Raw genomic sequence first — 17,074 nt, 5'->3', positions numbered from 1 at the left:
TGGCTCAGGTCATGATCTCACAGTTCGTGGGTTTGAACCCCACATTGGGCTCCTTGCTGAACTCTTTCTTGGAGCCTGGAGCCTGCTTCGGATTCTATGTCTCCTTCTCTCTCTCCCCTCCCCATCTCATGCTCTGTCTCACTCTGTCTCTCAAAAATAAATGCAATAATAAAAAATTTTTAAAAGATGTGGTATGTATGTATGTATGTATGTATGTATATATGCATGAATGAATATATATAATATGAACATATATATATGAATGAATATTATTCCACTGTAAAATGGAGTGAAATCTTGCCATTTGTGACAACATGAATGGACCTAGAGAGTATAATGCTAAGTGAAATAAGTCATTCAGAGAAAGACAAATACCATATGATTTCACTCTTATGTGAAATTTAAGAAAACAAATGATCTAAGAAAAAAAAAAAGACACACACAAAAAAATCAGTTTCTTAACGATAGAGAACAAACTAGTGGTCACCAGAGGGGACGTTGCAGGGTTTGGGTGAAATAGGTGATGAGGATTAAGGAGGGCACTTGTCATGATGAGCACTGAGTGATGTACAGAATTATTTAATCACTATATTGTATACTTTAAATCAATATAACACTGTACATTAATTATAGTAGAATTAAGAAAACAAATCAATAAATATTTTAAAAGAATAGAAATATAGAAATTATGTTGTCAGAGTATAATAGAATTAAATTAGAAGTTAGTACAGAAAGGTAATTGGAAAATCCCTAACTACTTGGAAATTGACACACTCTTAAATGACACATGGGTCAGGAAGAAGTCTCAAAAGAAATGTAAACTTAAAAAATCTTTGAACTATATGGAAATACAATAGCAAATAGAATCCAACAATATATAAAAAGAGTTATATACTATGGCCAAATGGAATTTATTTTAGGTATGCAAGGCTCGTTCAACATCCCAAAATCAATCAGTTTAACCCACTACAACAGAACAAAGGATAAAAATCATATGTGCACAGCAAACTAAATCAACAAAATGAAAGGACAACCTACTGAGTGAAAGAAAATAGTTACAAATCATATATCAATTAAGGAGCTAATATTCAAAATATATCGAAACTCATACAACTCAATAGCAAAAAAACAAAAAACAAAAAACTAACGATCCAATTCAAACATGAGCAGAAGATCTGAATAGACTTTTTTCCAAAGAAGACATACAGATGGCCAACAGGTACATGAAAAGATGCCTCACCTCATACCTGTCAGAATGGCTAAAATCAAAAAGAAGTAACAAGCGTTGGCAAGGATGTGGTGAAAAAGGCACTTGTGCACTGTTGGCAGGAATATAAATTGGTGCAGCCACTGTGAAAAACAGTATGAAGGTTCCTCAAAAAATTAAAATTAGAAACACCATATGATGCAGTAATTCCACTGCTGAGTATTTACCCCTCCCCATTAAAACACTAATCCAAAAAGATATAGGCACCCCTATGTTTATTGCAGCGTTATTTACAATAGCCAAGATAAGGAAGCAGCCTAAGTGTCCATCAACAGATTAATGGATAAAGAAGATATGGTGTACATACAATGGAATACTACTCAAGCACAAAAAAGAAGGAAATGTCTCCATTTGCAACTACATGGATGGACCTTGAGGGCATTATGCTAAGTGAAATAAGTTAGAGAAAGACAAATAGTATATGATATACTTCTATATGGAATCTAAAAAATGCTGAGCTCACAGAAACAGAGTAGAATGGTGACTGAAGGATCTGAGGGGGTGGGCAAAATGGGGACCTGGTGGTCAAAGGGTACAAACTTCCAGTGATAAGACGAATAAATTCTGGGAATCTAAGTACAGCATAATGAGTATAGTTAATAACACAGTATTAAATAATGAAAGTTGATAAAAGAGTAAATCTTAAATAATCTTACCACAAAAAAGAAGTGGTAATTATGTAGGTGATAAAGGTGTTAAAAATTCTACTATGGTAATCATTTCACAACATATAAGTGTATCATATCAACAGTGTATACCTAAACTTACACAATGTTATATATCATTTATATCTCAATAAAGCTGAACAAAAAGAAAGAAACCAACACTCCTTACAAACAAAAGAAAACAAAAGCCCATCCAAAATTCATCAACAGTAGAATGGATGAAAAATGCATAGTATGTTGAAATGATGAAATATCATACAGGATCAAAAATGAATAAACTATAGGTACGGTATAACATGAATAAGTAATATAAAGTTGACCCCCCCCCAACAGCAATATGTCCATTTATATAAAGTAGAAATGTAAACACAAAACCAAAACCCACTAAACCAAACTACATTGGTTAGGAATCATGCAACAAGCTAAAAATAAAAAATAAAAATAAATAAAAAATTAAAAAAAGCAGAGCAATTATTACCATAAAATTCAGAATAATGGTTACTTTTAGATGGAACAAAATGATTATATCCATACAAGTACTTCTAAGGTGGAGGGAGAAATTATGCTCATTCAGAGTGCACAAATGGGGACCTTCTGTACTATTGTTGGTGTTTTACTTCTTGATAGTGGTTATAGGGCTAATTGTTATTATTCATTAAACTATATTGTACACATCTATGGTTTTTTCTTTCTGATATGATTCATAGTTAAAATTGTAAGAAAAAAAACCTCAGAATAAAACCCTACAATTTAAAGCATTTTTTAAAAAATATTTTTATTTATTTTTGAGACAGAGCATGAGCAGGGGAGGGGCAGAGAGAGAGGGAGACACAGAATCTGAGGCAGGCTCCAGGCTCCGAGCTGTCAGCACAGAGCCTGATGCGGGGCTTGAACTCACAGACCGTGAGATCATGAGCTGAGCTGAAGTCGGACGCTCAACCGACTGAGCCACCCAGGCACCCCAATAGGTTGTCATTCTGATTTGTTAGTCCATCTCTTGTGAATTTGGCTACCAAGAGGCATGTAACATACTATTCAAAAATTATATCTTGACTCATTAAGACATAGTCTCATATGAAACTAAAACTCATTTTATTCTTCTCTTCAATAGGTTTTTGTTATAACAGAAGACAGAAAACTTAAATCTTGAAAGAGATAAATTTGTAACAAATGAAATAAAGGACATACAGATCTTCCCTGAATTACAATTGGCTATAAATTGAAAATATCATTAAGTGGAAAATGCATTTAATGCACCTAACTACCAAACGTTGTAGCGTAGCCTAGCCTACCTTAAATGTGCTCAGAACACTCACATTAGCCTAAAGTTGGGCAAAACCATCTAACACCAGGGCTGTCTTATAATAAGGTGTTTAATGTCTCATGTAAATCATTGAATACTGAAATTGAAAAACAATGGTTGTATGTGTTCAGAATAGTTTAAATGTACTGGTTGTTTATTCTTGTGACCTCTGTCAGCACCCAGTGTCACGCAAAGGTATCATGCCACATTGATAGCCCACTAGTCTGGGAAAAGATCCAAGTTCAAAGTACAATTTCTATTGAATGTATATCACTTTTGCACTATAGTGAATTAGAAAAACTGTAAGTCAAGCCACATAAATTGAAGACCATCTGTGTTCATCCACTGTACTGCCCCTTTAGGAAATTCACTAGTGTCCAAGTGGTAAAGGGTTCAGTAAGGGACTGGACAGATTTTTGAAAGATGATATCTAGACAGATGCTCAAGGAACACCTTTAAAGCACTTTGAAGGTTAGCATCTTCGTGAATAATGTGGTTCATAGAAAGTAAGGGCAATGCTCAATTAGAATTCAGGAGAAAGATTTATAATTGGGGAGACTGAGCACTAGCTCAAAATCACTATAGTGGCTAAATGTAATGGATAATTAAAGCGTGTTTAGTTAGTTCTGGAATGCTTAAAATAAATTATTCAAAGCCCTTAAAAAGGAACCATAGCATATTATTTTATCTGTGATAATAGTAATGTTTCCACCTACTAGTGAAGGTTCATTTGCATTCCATAGAATCTCACTGGCATCTGCATTTTCTGGGTCATATATCCATACAATGATAACCTACAAAATAAAAAAGTGTTTGTATTTTTCTACATTTTGGACAAATTTCATTTTTATAACAACAAAAATGTTTTTATTTATTTAAACATTTTTGATTATCCCATTAAAAAACTCAAAAGTGATACATATTGTTTTTAACAAGTGAAACAAACCAAAGACCTATGAAGGAAGAGTTAATTTTCCTCTACACTTTTGAAGTAACCAATGTTAAAACTGTGCCTGTATGTTTATAACTCTTTCTCTATAATCACAATTCAACACTTGGTTTTGTCACTCGATACATCGCTTGATCTACACCATTGTCATTTCAATAGATGTAGATCTAATTTTTTCTCTCTTGTTGATTTTTTCCTTGAATAGACAATTTATTCACATAGTTAAAAACAAATTATATTCAAAATAAAGTGAATTTTGTCTTTCCCACCCTGTACTCCATCACTCACTTCTCACTGTATCCCCAAGTATCTACTATCACTTGTTTATATTTCTATAAAATTTTTGTGTATAACTAAGATGTTATTTTTTCTTTCTTATAAATGCAAGTATTCTAAACATGTTTTTTCCTTTTTTTAATTAAAAAAAAATTTTTTTTAACGTTTATTTATTTTTGAGACAGAGAGAGACAGAGCATGAATGGGGGAGGGTCAGAGAGAGGGAGACACAGAATCTGAAACAGGCTCTGGGCCCTGAGCTGTTAGCACAGAGCCCGACGCAGGGCTCGAACTCACAGACTGTGAGATCATGACCTGAACTGAAGTCCGACGCTCAACCGACTGAGCCACCCAGGCGCCCCATAAACATGTTTTTTTTTCAAACATATTCTTCACTTAAAGTTATATCTTGGAGACCTTTACATATTTTCATGAACTTTTCCACTGGATATTTTTCCAAATTATGGAAGAATCATAATTTACTTAACTAGTAACCTACTAATAAATTTGTTCTCAATCCTCTGCCATTATAATCAATGCTATAATGAGCAATTTTGTACATATATTATTTTGTGCTTTGGAGTATGACTAAAAGTGTGATTCTTTTTTTTTTTTTTAATTTTTTAACGTTTATTTATTTTTGAGACAGAGAGTGACAGAGCATGAATGGGGGAGGGGTAGAGAGAGAGGGAGACACAGAATCGGAAGCAGGCTCCAGGCTCTGAGCCATCAGCCCAGAGCCCGACGCGGGGCTCGAACTCACGGATGGTGAGATCGTGACCTGAGCTGAAGTCGGACGCTTAACCGACTGAGCCACCCAGGTGCCCCAAAAGTGTGATTCTTGAGCCATACAGTATATGCATTTGTAATTTTCACACATACTGCAGTTTATGAGATTTCTTCTTTCTTCATTGTGTGTTGTCACACATTTGGAATTTGCCAATCTGGTGGGTGAAAACTGGTGCTTTGATGCAGTTTTAGCCTCCATCTCTTTTATTATAAAAACGTTTGAGCATCTTTCCATATGTTCAAGGTCCACTTGTATTTCCTGTCTTGTGAACTATCTGTTCACTTCCTTTGCCTATTTTCCATTTTCTATTGGGCTGTTAGTCTTTGATTTATTAATTTGTAGAATTCTTTATGTTAATAACTTCGACATCTGTATGTTCTAAATCTTGCTCTGTGTTTTGGTTATATGGATACACGCACACACACCTATATACACATACATGAACATTTTATTCCCTATATAATGATATCATATTCCTATTTATCCTATTTCATCTGTTTGCTTTAATTCTATATTGTGCTTTCATATTGCTGTGCTTCCTCCTTTCCTTCCTTCCTTGCTTTTTTATAGCACGGCTTTATTTTTCCTTTATAGTCCCTTCACCTATTAAGCCTCTCTCAACCTATAAAACGATTTAGACAACTATCATGTGCCCTCCCCTATTTTTCTCTACACCATATAAGCATCTACAGACATGTAGACAAATACATATTTACATGTATTTTTAAAAAGAGGCATTTTAAGAGTTTTTAAAACAAAACTGGATCATATTATACACACTCCCATATTCTCTTTTTTTCATGCAAGTGTACCCCATTGAAAGTCCCCAGTGTCAGTTCTCAGAAAGCCTGAATAATATTTCACAATGTGGTTACGCTGTAATTTATAGATCAATTTCTCTAATGGAGCTTTACTGTGGCTCCAGTTTTATTATGTTTTGTTTTACCACTAATATAATGCTGCAAAATATAGGACCTTTTTCATATAGCTTTATGTACTGGAGGTCTGACTTCTGTGGAATAGATTCCCAGAAGTAAGACTCCTGATCCAAAGGGTATAAATACTTTTACTAGGTGTTTCCCTATTACTCTCCAAAAATGTACTAAGTCTCTAACTGCACACATTTTCCACCAACAAAATCTGAGTTACACCCTGTGGCCCAGTTTCCCTCTCACAGTGTTTCTCTTGTTTTTACCAGTGTGATGAGCACGACATTTCATTGTGAATTTGGGTTTTCCTGAGATTATGTGAATTTCAGTATTGTTTCAGGTTTGCTAGATTTGCTCTTGGGTACAGTGCGCTTTTACATTTTTTGTTGGCACTTACCATTTTCTTACCCTTTGTAAGAGCTCTTTGTTGTGTTTGGACTTCAGGTACACATATACAGAATTAGAATAATCACAATCCTTGGCTCACAACACACTATTATTATTGGTATGACTATCTTTTATGTAACTATTTAAATTCTAAAATAGTAAAATAAAAACCAAGAACCCACCACCATATTCGAGTACAAGAACCTTACAGATATCTTTCATTTATCTACATATTGTTCCTTTTCTGGTTCTGTTTCTGCCCACAGGTACTCACTTTCCTAACTGTTTATTTTTTTTTTTTAATTTTAAACATTAACATGATGTTTAGTTTTTGGCTATTTTGAACTTAGTCATCCCACACATAGCCCCCTAGGATCTGCTTTTTTTTCTTTCAACATTGTGTAACTAGGATTTATTTGTGTTGTTGCCCTAACTGAGCCCATTCATTTTTATTGCTATTTAAAATTCCATCATGTGAATGTACCACAACTTTTCCATTTTCCTGTTGATGGGCATTTGGATTCTTTCTGTTTGGGAGGGATGGATTTTATGAGCATTTAAAAAATTTTTTTTTAATGTTTATTTATTTTTGACAGAGAGAGAGCAAGTGAGCATGAGCGGGGAAGGGTCAGAGAGAGAGGGAGACACAGAATCTGAAGCAGGCTCTGGGCTCTGAGCTGTCAGCACAGAGCCCAACGCGGGGCTCGAACCCACAGACTGTGAGATCATGACTTGAGCTGTAGTCGGACGCTCAACCTACTGAGCCACCAAGGCGCCCCATGAGTGTTTTCTGCTATGAGCATTTCTGAAAATGTCTCTTGATGCTTGAGAGTAAGAGTTTTCTCCTGGGTATATACTTAGGAGTGGAAATGATGAGTTGCAGGATATGTGTCAGATAATGCAGGATGATTTCATAAAATGGCTGCACCAGTTTACACCTCCCCCATCTCTTTGAACACTTAGGGATATTAGCTGGTTAGTGTCATCTATGTTGTAAAATTTTTTGTCTGAACTATGCTTATGGTACTTTTGTGATACAAAAGTTTTTAATTTTCACGTTTTCAATTTTGGCTATCTTTAATTTAAAGATTCTGGTTTCCAGTCTAGGATAAGATTTCCCTTCATTTTACATGGTACAGCTTCAAGTTCTCCCCAAATCTGGTTTTACATTAAACTCTTTCTTGTATGCCAATTGGAATTTATTTTTTTATATGGTATAAGAGAGGATTACACTTTCATTTTCTTCTAGGAGTATAACATATTATACCATATTACTACACATAATTGGTGAAATATTTTTTCAAAAAGAGACCAAAAAAAAAAGCCCCAGACTCTTAAATACAGAAAACAAACTGGTGGTTGCCAGGGGTTAGTTGGGTGGGCGATGGGTGAAATAGGTGAAGGGGATTAAGATACATGCACATGTATCATGATGAGCACTGAGTAGTAATGGATAGAATGGTTGGTTCACTATTTTGTATACCTGAAATATAACATTGTGTGTTAATTATATCGGAATTAAAAACAAATAAAATTTTTAAAAAGAATAAATTGGAAAACAAAGATATTTTTTCAGTCAAAAAATTGACATTAGATCCAATTAAATACTTTAAAAACTAGATCTTTTAAAGATCACTCAACAGGGGCACCTGGGTGGCTCAGTCGGTTAAGAGTCCAACTCTTGATTTCAGCCCAGGGCATGATCTCATGGTTTGCAGGATCAAGCCCCACGTCGGGCTGTGTGCCGACGACATGGAGCCTGTTTGGGATCCCCCCCCCTCCCTCTTTCTCTGCCCCTCCCCCACCCATGCATGCACTCACTCTCTCTCAAAATAAATAAACATTTAAAGTATATTTAAAAAATCGTTCAACAAAATTTGAGAGTGATTCTTGCTACAAGTTCTGTGTCTTTCCAGTTAAATTGATTCATCAGTATTTTAGTGTTTATTGCTATTATAAATTTATAATACTGTACATTTTTTCTTGTCTTATTACTTACACTGTTATGTTCAAGACAATGTTAAATAATAGTGATGATATTTACTGACAGATGAGCACATTTGTCCAGTTCCTGATTTTAGTTGAATCAAAAGTATTTCATAATTTATAATAATATTGTTAATTATTTGAGAAGTCAGTGTTTTTTTATTAAAATCAAGTGGTTCCCTGGGGTGCCTGGGTGGCTCAGTCGGTTAAGCATCCGACTTCGGCTCAGGTCATGATGTCACAGTCCGTGAGTTCGAGCCCCGCGTCAGGCTCTGTGCTGACAGCTCAGAGCCTGGAGCCTGTTTCGGATTCTGTGTCTCCCTCTCTCTCTGCCCTTCCCCAACTCATGCTCTGTCTCTCTGTCTCTCTCTCTCAAAAATAAAAATTAGAATAACATTTTAAAAATGTTAAAATCAATGTGGTTCCCTTCTAAACTTGTTTTGTTTGGTGTTTCCATTAGGAATGGCTGTTCAATTTTTAAATTTACTGATGTGATCATTTATTTTCTTCTTTACTGTGTTTATGGAATGGATATTGTTGTCAGCTTTCTTGGTATTGAACCAATGTTGCATTCTGGAAGATACTGGCCCTTTTTAATTTGTTCTTTTAATACATTGTTGGATTCCATTTGCTATTATTTCATGTAGAATTTTTGCACCTATATATACAAGGATATTGATCTACACTTCCTTACTTCCCTTCTCTTTGCCTGCTTTTGGTATTTTTGCATATTTATTAGTGGTTTTTGATTTGTGGTAACCATTAGGTGTGTATATAACCTCTTCTGCATATAGCAGTCCATATTAAGTCCATGGTTGTTAAAGTTTGAACACATTCTTTACTCCTCTTCTCCCCACGTTTAGGTATATATTGTTATATTTCACATTCTTTTATTTTGTGAGTTCCTTGACTTTTTTTTTTTTTTACAGAAATATTGTTACTGCTTTGTGTTTCCTACTTTATACTGTCACTTTTGGTCTTTCCACTGAAAGTGTCCCCTTTAAAATTTCTTACAGGGCTGGTTTAGTGGTCATGAACTCCTTTAGTATTTTTGTTTTTCTGGGAAACTCTTTATCTCTCCTTCTATTCTGAATGATAGCCTTGCCAGATAGAGTATTCTCAGGTGCAGATTTTTCCCATTCAGCACTTTGAATATATCATACCATTCCCTTCTGCCTTGAAATGTTTCTGCTGGAAAATCTTCTGCTAGCCTTATGAGTTTTCCCTGTTAAGTTAGTCTTCTTTTGTCTTGCTGCTTTAACATTTTTTCCTTCATCACTATATTTTACTAATTTAATTACAATATGTCTTGGTGTGGGTCTGCTTTTGTTGATTTTGAGGGGGGGTTCTCTGTGTCTTCTGGATATGGATATCTGTTTTCTTGCCCAAATTAGGGAAGTTTTCAGCTTCCCTAATAAATTTTCTAACCCCTTTTCTCTCTCTACTTTTTGTGGCACTCCTATAATACAAATTTTATTACCTTTAATGGAATCACTGAGTTTCCTAACTCTATTCTTGTTTTGCATAATTCTTTTTTTTCTCCCCTCTTATGTTCAGCTTGATTACTTTCCATTACTCTGTCTTTTGGGCTATTAATTCATTCCTCTCCTTCTTCCAGTCTGTTGTTCATTCCATGAGGCATATTTCTCATTTTGTTTATTATGACCTTTATTTCTGCTATGTTGTTCCCTAGCTCTGTGTAAGGGTTTAACTCATGTCTTCCACTCTTTTTGAGTCCAGTGAGTATCCTTATGATCAATGCTTTAAATTCTCTATCAGACATGTTACTTATATCTGTTTCACTTAGATCTCTGGCATGGTCTTGTTCTGTTCTTTCATTTGGAATAAATTTCTCTGTCTTCTCATTTTGTCTATGTCTCTGTGCCTATTTCTGTGTTAGGAAAGTCAGCTATGTCTCCTGTTCTTGAGGGTAATGATCTTATGAAGAAGAGGTCCTATAGTGCTCTCTGCCATGTAATGTCATCTGTTCCCCAGGGCCTGCGCTTCTGGAAATGTCTCCAATGTGTGTTGCATGTGCTCTGCTGCTTTGTCCTGGCTGTTTTATCCTTCAGGCCAGTCATCTGCAGAGTCTCTGCCTATTGTAGGCACTGTTTGGTCTCTGGCCTGAATGTGGCACATTTTAACTAGGTGTGCTTTGGTCTGTGAAGTGAGCTCTGTTGACTCCACTTGGCAGAACTGAGATGCTGCAAAATTCCCATGATGGGTAACATGGTGTGAGTAGGAGTTTAGGCTGGTCTTTTGGGGGAAGGAGTCTGCCATGCTGGGGCTGAGACAAGCATGGCTCAGATGGGCAGTTCTACTGGAGCATGGGGGAGTGGAGCTTGGTGTAAGCAAGGTAGGTAGTGAGTGTCAGTGCCGCACTGGTTCCCACAGGTGGACCTGTGCTTATGCTGAGGGTCAGGAGAGGGAAATGACGCCGGCCAATTCCTTTGTTCCCCGAGGTTTCTCTCTGTGAATGCTCCTTCTCTAGGACTCGCTCTGAGATGACTGAATAAACTCCCGACTGTGTGCCACAGGTGCTCTTTCGATTGCTATTTCCACAATGTAGGGTTGTTTGCCTGCCTTCTCTGCAAGAACAGTGCAGTGCCATTCAGGGTCTATCCCAGCCAAGCCCACTGACCTTTAAGCCCACTGGTTGCAAGAACTCATGAAATTCGGCCCCTCTTGCTTTCCAAGCCAATTGCTACAGGGATTCATTTTTCCTGTGTGCTCCCCTGTGTGCTAGTCTGTCTCTTGTCCTTCTTCATGACCATGGCTCCCTCCTTACCACAGTGGCCACAATCTCTCTCCCAAAGTGCATCTCCACACTTCCCACCTTCTTTGATGTGGCTTCTCTACCATCAGTTGTGGAGTTTATTCTGCCAGTCTTCACATCAATTTCTGGCGTATTTAGGATGATCTGATGGCTATTTAGTTACATTCATGGAAGGAGGCGAGCCTAGGATCCTTCTACTTGACTGTCACCTTCCACCCTCGGACCAGACGTTAAAACCTTTTGATCTCAAGACCCCTTCATAGCCTTAAAAATTATTGAGAATATCACAGAGCTTCTGTTTTAGGTGGGTCAGATCTATCAATATTTACCATGTATCAAACCAAGAAGATTTAAAGATATCTATGAATTTATTTTAAAAACTATGATAAACCCATAAAATGTTAGCATGACATATATTTTAATGAAAAAGAGCTATTTTCCAAAACAAAGAAAAGCAGAAGAATGGTTGTTTTGCATTTTACATCACAAAATGTCTGTGTTATCGGTCTTAATAGAAAACAGCTGAATTATCATCTGTGCTCCTGCATTCAAGCTGTTGGCACATGTTGTTTTGGTGGAAGTATGGGGGGAAAATCTATCCTCGCACAGATATGTGGTTGGGAAAGGGTAGAGCTCAGGGACCTCCTGAAAATCAGGTCTGTGGAGCTCTAGGGGTCCTCAAATCATATTGTAAGTACCACTGCTCTAGGCAAATTTTGTTGAAAAATTAGTTTGGGAAATTCTCCTTCTGGGTAACATGAAAGATTAGAGGCAAATAATACAGTAGTGATATGGGAAGGATATATAAAATTTCAAAACATGTTTTACCTGGGTAAAGTTGTGAAAGAAACTTCTGTTGAGAAAAAGAGGAATCACATTTTAGTAAACAGCAGGCTAAATATTAGTTTGAATACTTCGCTTTCAATATACATGCTTCTAAGTCTCTCAATATTCTTATATTCCATTATAAATACATAAACAATTAAATACTAAATTTTTTTAAAGCTACTATGTCTATAATTAAATATAACGACTGATTCTCACATGTTATCACATGTCAAAAGGCTGACAGGCTTGAATCTGCATGCTGCCTTAGTAACATTACAAGTTCACGTAGCCAAAATTGCATGAGCAGTCTTTAAAACTGTGATATGATCATTCTGCCTAAGAAAGTCTATAGTGTTTACATGCTGTAATTTATGCCAATTTATGCCAACAAAGTCATCAATTAGCAGTGAAAATCTTTCATTAACTGCCCTTTCAATGTAAATTTTCTGAAAGGAACATTTATTTGTATGTTCAGTTGCATGTTTTTTAGAAAGTGATGTTCATTTAATGATATCTGTATTTTCTTTATCATATAAGCTCTAAAAGTCAATGCCTCGGGACTATGTTCTTTTATTTGCTGATTGCTGCACAGTGCCTGGTACGTTATTATGTATAAAATGGGGAAAAAAAAGATATTTTGGGAATCAGTAAATATGTATGCAATGAGTTTCTGAGACCATATAACGAAAACAATATTTCATATGTTCAAGCTGATTTTATTCTATTTTTAAAAAATGTGTTTTTAGAGAGAGAGGGAGCACAAGCTGGGAGGAGGGGCAGAGGGAGAGAGAGAAAGAATCTTAAGCAGACTCCGTGCTCAGCATGGAGCCCAATTCAGGTCTCAATTCCACAACCTGGGGATCACGAGCTGAGCTGAAATCAAGAGTTGGATGCTCAACTGACTGAGCCACCCAGGTGCCCCCATATGTTCAATCTGATTTTTAGAAAGCAAATGGAAATAAGTACTATAAATATTGATAGGCAAATGTGCTAAGTGTTCACAAAGAACTAGGTTGATCAAAAAGATCCCAAGCTCCAGGGCTGGAATGTCCTCCTTGTGTTATGCTACTTGTCGGAGGTGCAGGAAATAAGAACAGAAGTGGGTCACTGAGTGACTTACCTGTCTATCTGGAAAGGAAAATTTAAAGGCAAAAGGAAAATGTACTGATAATATGAGAAAGGTTTTAGTATTGATACTAAAAAGCTTATTAAAGGTAAACTTGCAGAGAGACGGTATCAGTTGATGTTAAAGTAACAACCTCGATTTTCATGGAAGAGGATATTAGCAGCATTCTGTTGGGTCTTTATCAGAATGCTTGCCTTTCTGAATGCACAAACTGAAGCGTAGAATGAAAAGAGAGTCGAAGAAAGAAACCTGAATGGAGCTGACACTTAAGGTAAGGACAGATCATAAAAAGCCAAACAAAAAGACTGGGAGGGGATCATTAGAAAAAACAGAAGAGGCTGATGTCACCAAGATGGTACAGTAGAAGAAGCCAACCTCCATTCCCCAACAAAGATCAACAATTAGACAGCTATCTACAAACAAAAAAAGTTCTGGGAGAGTCCAAGAGTCCACTTGAGAAACTTCAACGAGGTGGAACAAAAACCTAGGAGCAACGGCACAAAAAGGGAAGGAAGAATGCTTCATTTTGTTCTAATCATCCCATCTGCCAAGCCGGCATTGCTCTGTGTCAAGAGGGAGCTCACCAGCTGTAGAGTTCCCCTCCCTGGGAAAGGGAGGGCAGGGTGACTGACCAGCGTCCCCAGCCTTTTGGGGTACTGCACGGAAGACCTGTTTAGGTTTCACCCCATCCGGAGACGGTCAAAGCTGAGATGCACAGAGATGGCCAGAAACAAGGAGGAAAGGCAAGCACTACCAGTACCAACCACACAGTGGGAGGAATGAGGGCCCCAGTGACCTGGTTCTGCAGGGGACCCAGAAGCTTTCACTACAGAAGACACCAATGGTCAGGACAGCCATCATGGACCCCTGCAGATTTCGCCAGTTTTTACCCCACGGGTTTTTGCATTTGCAGGTTCCAGCTGCCTGAGTCCCTTCCCATTTCCCTGTCCTCACCACTGGCAGAGAACAGGATCCATACAAGCAGCCAGCTTCAGCCTCTGCAGCTGTACAAGTGCAGGATGCAGCCCAGAACCCCACAGCTTACCTCCACCCCTCTGCAGGCGCTTAGGGCTAGCTCCTCCAAATGTGCACCTCTAGGCTCCCCAGCCCAACTCCCACTACTTGCTCCATTACCTTGGGCATGTCTGTGGCAAGACCCTGCATCTTTGGGAAGTCATTCCAATGGTCAAAGCTGTTTGTGAGTCCAGATCTGGCCCTGTCTACTATCACCGGCCTCCATTACTTGTGCCCCTATCTGTGGTGAAACACCACAGCCACAGGAATGCACACAGATAGCCAGGACTCCTACAGTTGTTTGTATGCCTGCATTCGGCCTGGCCCTTGCTGCTGGCCCTGGCCCTCAACACTATGTGTGTGCCTAAAACTGACCCCTACCAGGACACAGGAAACTACCAGCAGGCCCCACAGCTAAATAGGTGCACACCACTGGTTCGGGCCACTACCACTTCCTGCTCTGGTGCCTAGCCACTGGACCTGGAGGAGCTGTGGAGAACATTAACAGCCCTTGCAGTCACTGTGAGCACTACATAGCACTTGCCAAGTATCACACAGTTGTTGATGTTATGGACTCCAGTGGCCTGACCTAATGAGACATCATGCATCTCTGAACCCCAAGATGCCACATGCCCCTGAGGTGCCCTACATCACTAGACCTGGGGTCACTGAGATTCTCCATCCACCAGTGAAGGTTTTCCTTAGCAAAGTCAGTCTTCCAAAGTTTGGAAGAGGTGACTGCTTTTTCAAATATAGAGACACTTATGTGAGGCTAAAGGGAACATGAAAAATCAAGGAGTCATGACACCACCAAAGGAATACACAAATTCCAGTAATGGGTCCCCCCAAAATGGAGATACATAAATGCTTCACAAAGGAATTCAAAATAATGTGTCTAAAGATGCCCAGAGAGCTACAAGAGAACAAAGGTCAACAATTTAATGAAATCGGAAAAACAATAAAAGAATAGAGCAAGAAGTTCAATAGACAGAAAACATGGAAACACACACACACACACAGAAAATTTGAAGCTAAGGATACGATGACTGCACTGAAGAATTTACAAAAGATCTCCAAGAGCAGGCTGGACAAAACAGAAGAAAGAATCCATGAACTCAAAGGCAGATCGTTTGAAATTACCCAGTTCAGAAAAGAAAAAAGAAAAAAAGAATAAAAAAGGATGACCAAAGCCTGGGATACCATTAAGAGAAACAATCAGTGCATCACTGGAGTCCCAGGAGGAGAAGAGAAGGAAAATCTTAAAGATAAAATGGCTGACAACTTCCTAAATCTAGGGAAAGATTTGGATGTTCAAGTTCATAAAGCTAAATCACCCCCAAATTTCGATGTAAAATGATCTTCTCCACAGCCATTATAATAAAATTATCTAAAATAAAATACAAAGAAGAGAATTTTAAGAGCAGGAGGAGTAAAAAAAAAAAAAAAAAAAAAAACCCTCTCATACAAACGATCACCCTTAGGTGATCTCAGCAGAAACCTCACAGTCAGGAAAGAGTGAGATGATATATTCAAGGTGCTGAAAGAAAAAAACTGCCAACCAACAACACTTTATCAGCAAATCTGTCCTTTAGAAATGAAAGCAAGATAGACTTTCCCAAACAAATAAAAATTGAGGGGGTTTATCACCACTAGGCTTGCCTTACAAGAAATGCTGTAAGGAGTTCTTCAAGCTGAAATAAAAAGTCCTCTAATTAGTAAAAAGAAAACATGAAAATATATAACACACTAGTAAAGGTAAGTCTATAATGAGATTCTGAATATTTTAATATTGTAGCAGGGTGGTGTGTTAGCCACTTACCTTTAGTATAAAGGTTAAAGGACAAAAGTATTACAAATTATAATGGCCACACAACATCAGAGATGTGGAATTCTGGGAAGATGGCAGAGTTGGAGGATTCTAAGCTCACCACATCCCACAGACACACTGAGATAACAGCCACATGAGTGCAACTAACACGGAAAATGACTGAAAGACTGGCAGAACAGACTTTTCACACTTAATCGTAGAGAGGAGGCCGCATCAAAATGGGTAGGAAAGGCTTTCGGGAAGCCTTGGCTGGGAAGTTTGGCTGGGAACCAAACACGCTGGTGAGGCTAACCCCAAACAGGAGGGACAGCACAAGCATGGAGAAGCGAGAGCATCAGACTCCACACCAGCCACCCCAGGCACGGGGAACCCAAACTGGGAAGATGAGTACCCATAACACTTGGCTGTGAAAACGAGTGAGGCTCAGTTTCATGAGTTTTTATAACCAGCAGGGCTTAGCTCTGAATACCTTAAAAATCAGTGGGCTTAGCTCCAGGAGAGCCACAGCGCAACAGGAAACTGAAATGCCACCTGTAAAGGGCCAGCAAAGTAAACAACCCAGCCAAGGCACAGCAGAGAAGCAGCAGCCTGGAGAGTGCCTGAGGTATATGGCAGATTTATTTACTGAGGTATCGACTTATTTGCTAATCTCAGAATATGCACTGGAGGGACAGGGACCTTTAAGAGACTTCTCCAAGAACAGAAGAGATGGCTGGCACTGTTTCTCTGCCCCCCACCAGCCTAGGCAGCTGATGCTTGTGGGAACGAGCATGAACACAATCCATGTATCTTGCTAACACTGCATTTTCTGCCTCCAGGTTCTCCTGTGTATCCACCCCATCCAACCCACCCCATGTGGCAGGTGTCTCTTCAAAGTGGCTCCTGCCCCAGCACACAGCCTTGGCAGGGACGAGTGGAACTCCAAGGTGACTCCAGCCCTGGGGAGAGGG

At 38.3% G+C, this 17,074-nt stretch overlaps 1 protein-coding gene across 2 annotated transcripts in view; it reads right to left on the bottom strand.

Moving 5' to 3' along the window:
- CATSPERE (catsper channel auxiliary subunit epsilon) overlaps nt 1-17,074 on the bottom strand; it is a 196,699-nt gene that overhangs the window by 130,029 nt on the left and 49,596 nt on the right. For both annotated transcript variants that reach the window (XR_005783631.1, XM_040451860.1), the window contains exons 6-7: nt 12,157-12,181; nt 3,952-4,029 (exon numbers count right to left, since the gene is read on the bottom strand). Coding sequence is in view for 1 of the 2 variants with exons in the window: in XM_040451860.1 (XP_040307794.1) it covers nt 3,952-4,029; nt 12,157-12,181 (103 nt within the window). In the remaining variant the exon portion in view is untranslated. The remainder of the gene's footprint in view (nt 1-3,951; nt 4,030-12,156; nt 12,182-17,074) is intronic.

Source organism: Herpailurus yagouaroundi, unplaced genomic scaffold, assembly GCF_014898765.1.
Source record: "Herpailurus yagouaroundi ecotype Mexico unplaced genomic scaffold, PumYag 205, whole genome shotgun sequence".
Lineage (NCBI taxonomy): Eukaryota > Metazoa > Chordata > Mammalia > Carnivora > Felidae > Herpailurus > Herpailurus yagouaroundi.
The sequence above is the reverse complement of the archived record's forward strand: the minus strand, read 5'-3'. Positions and strand labels throughout refer to the sequence as shown.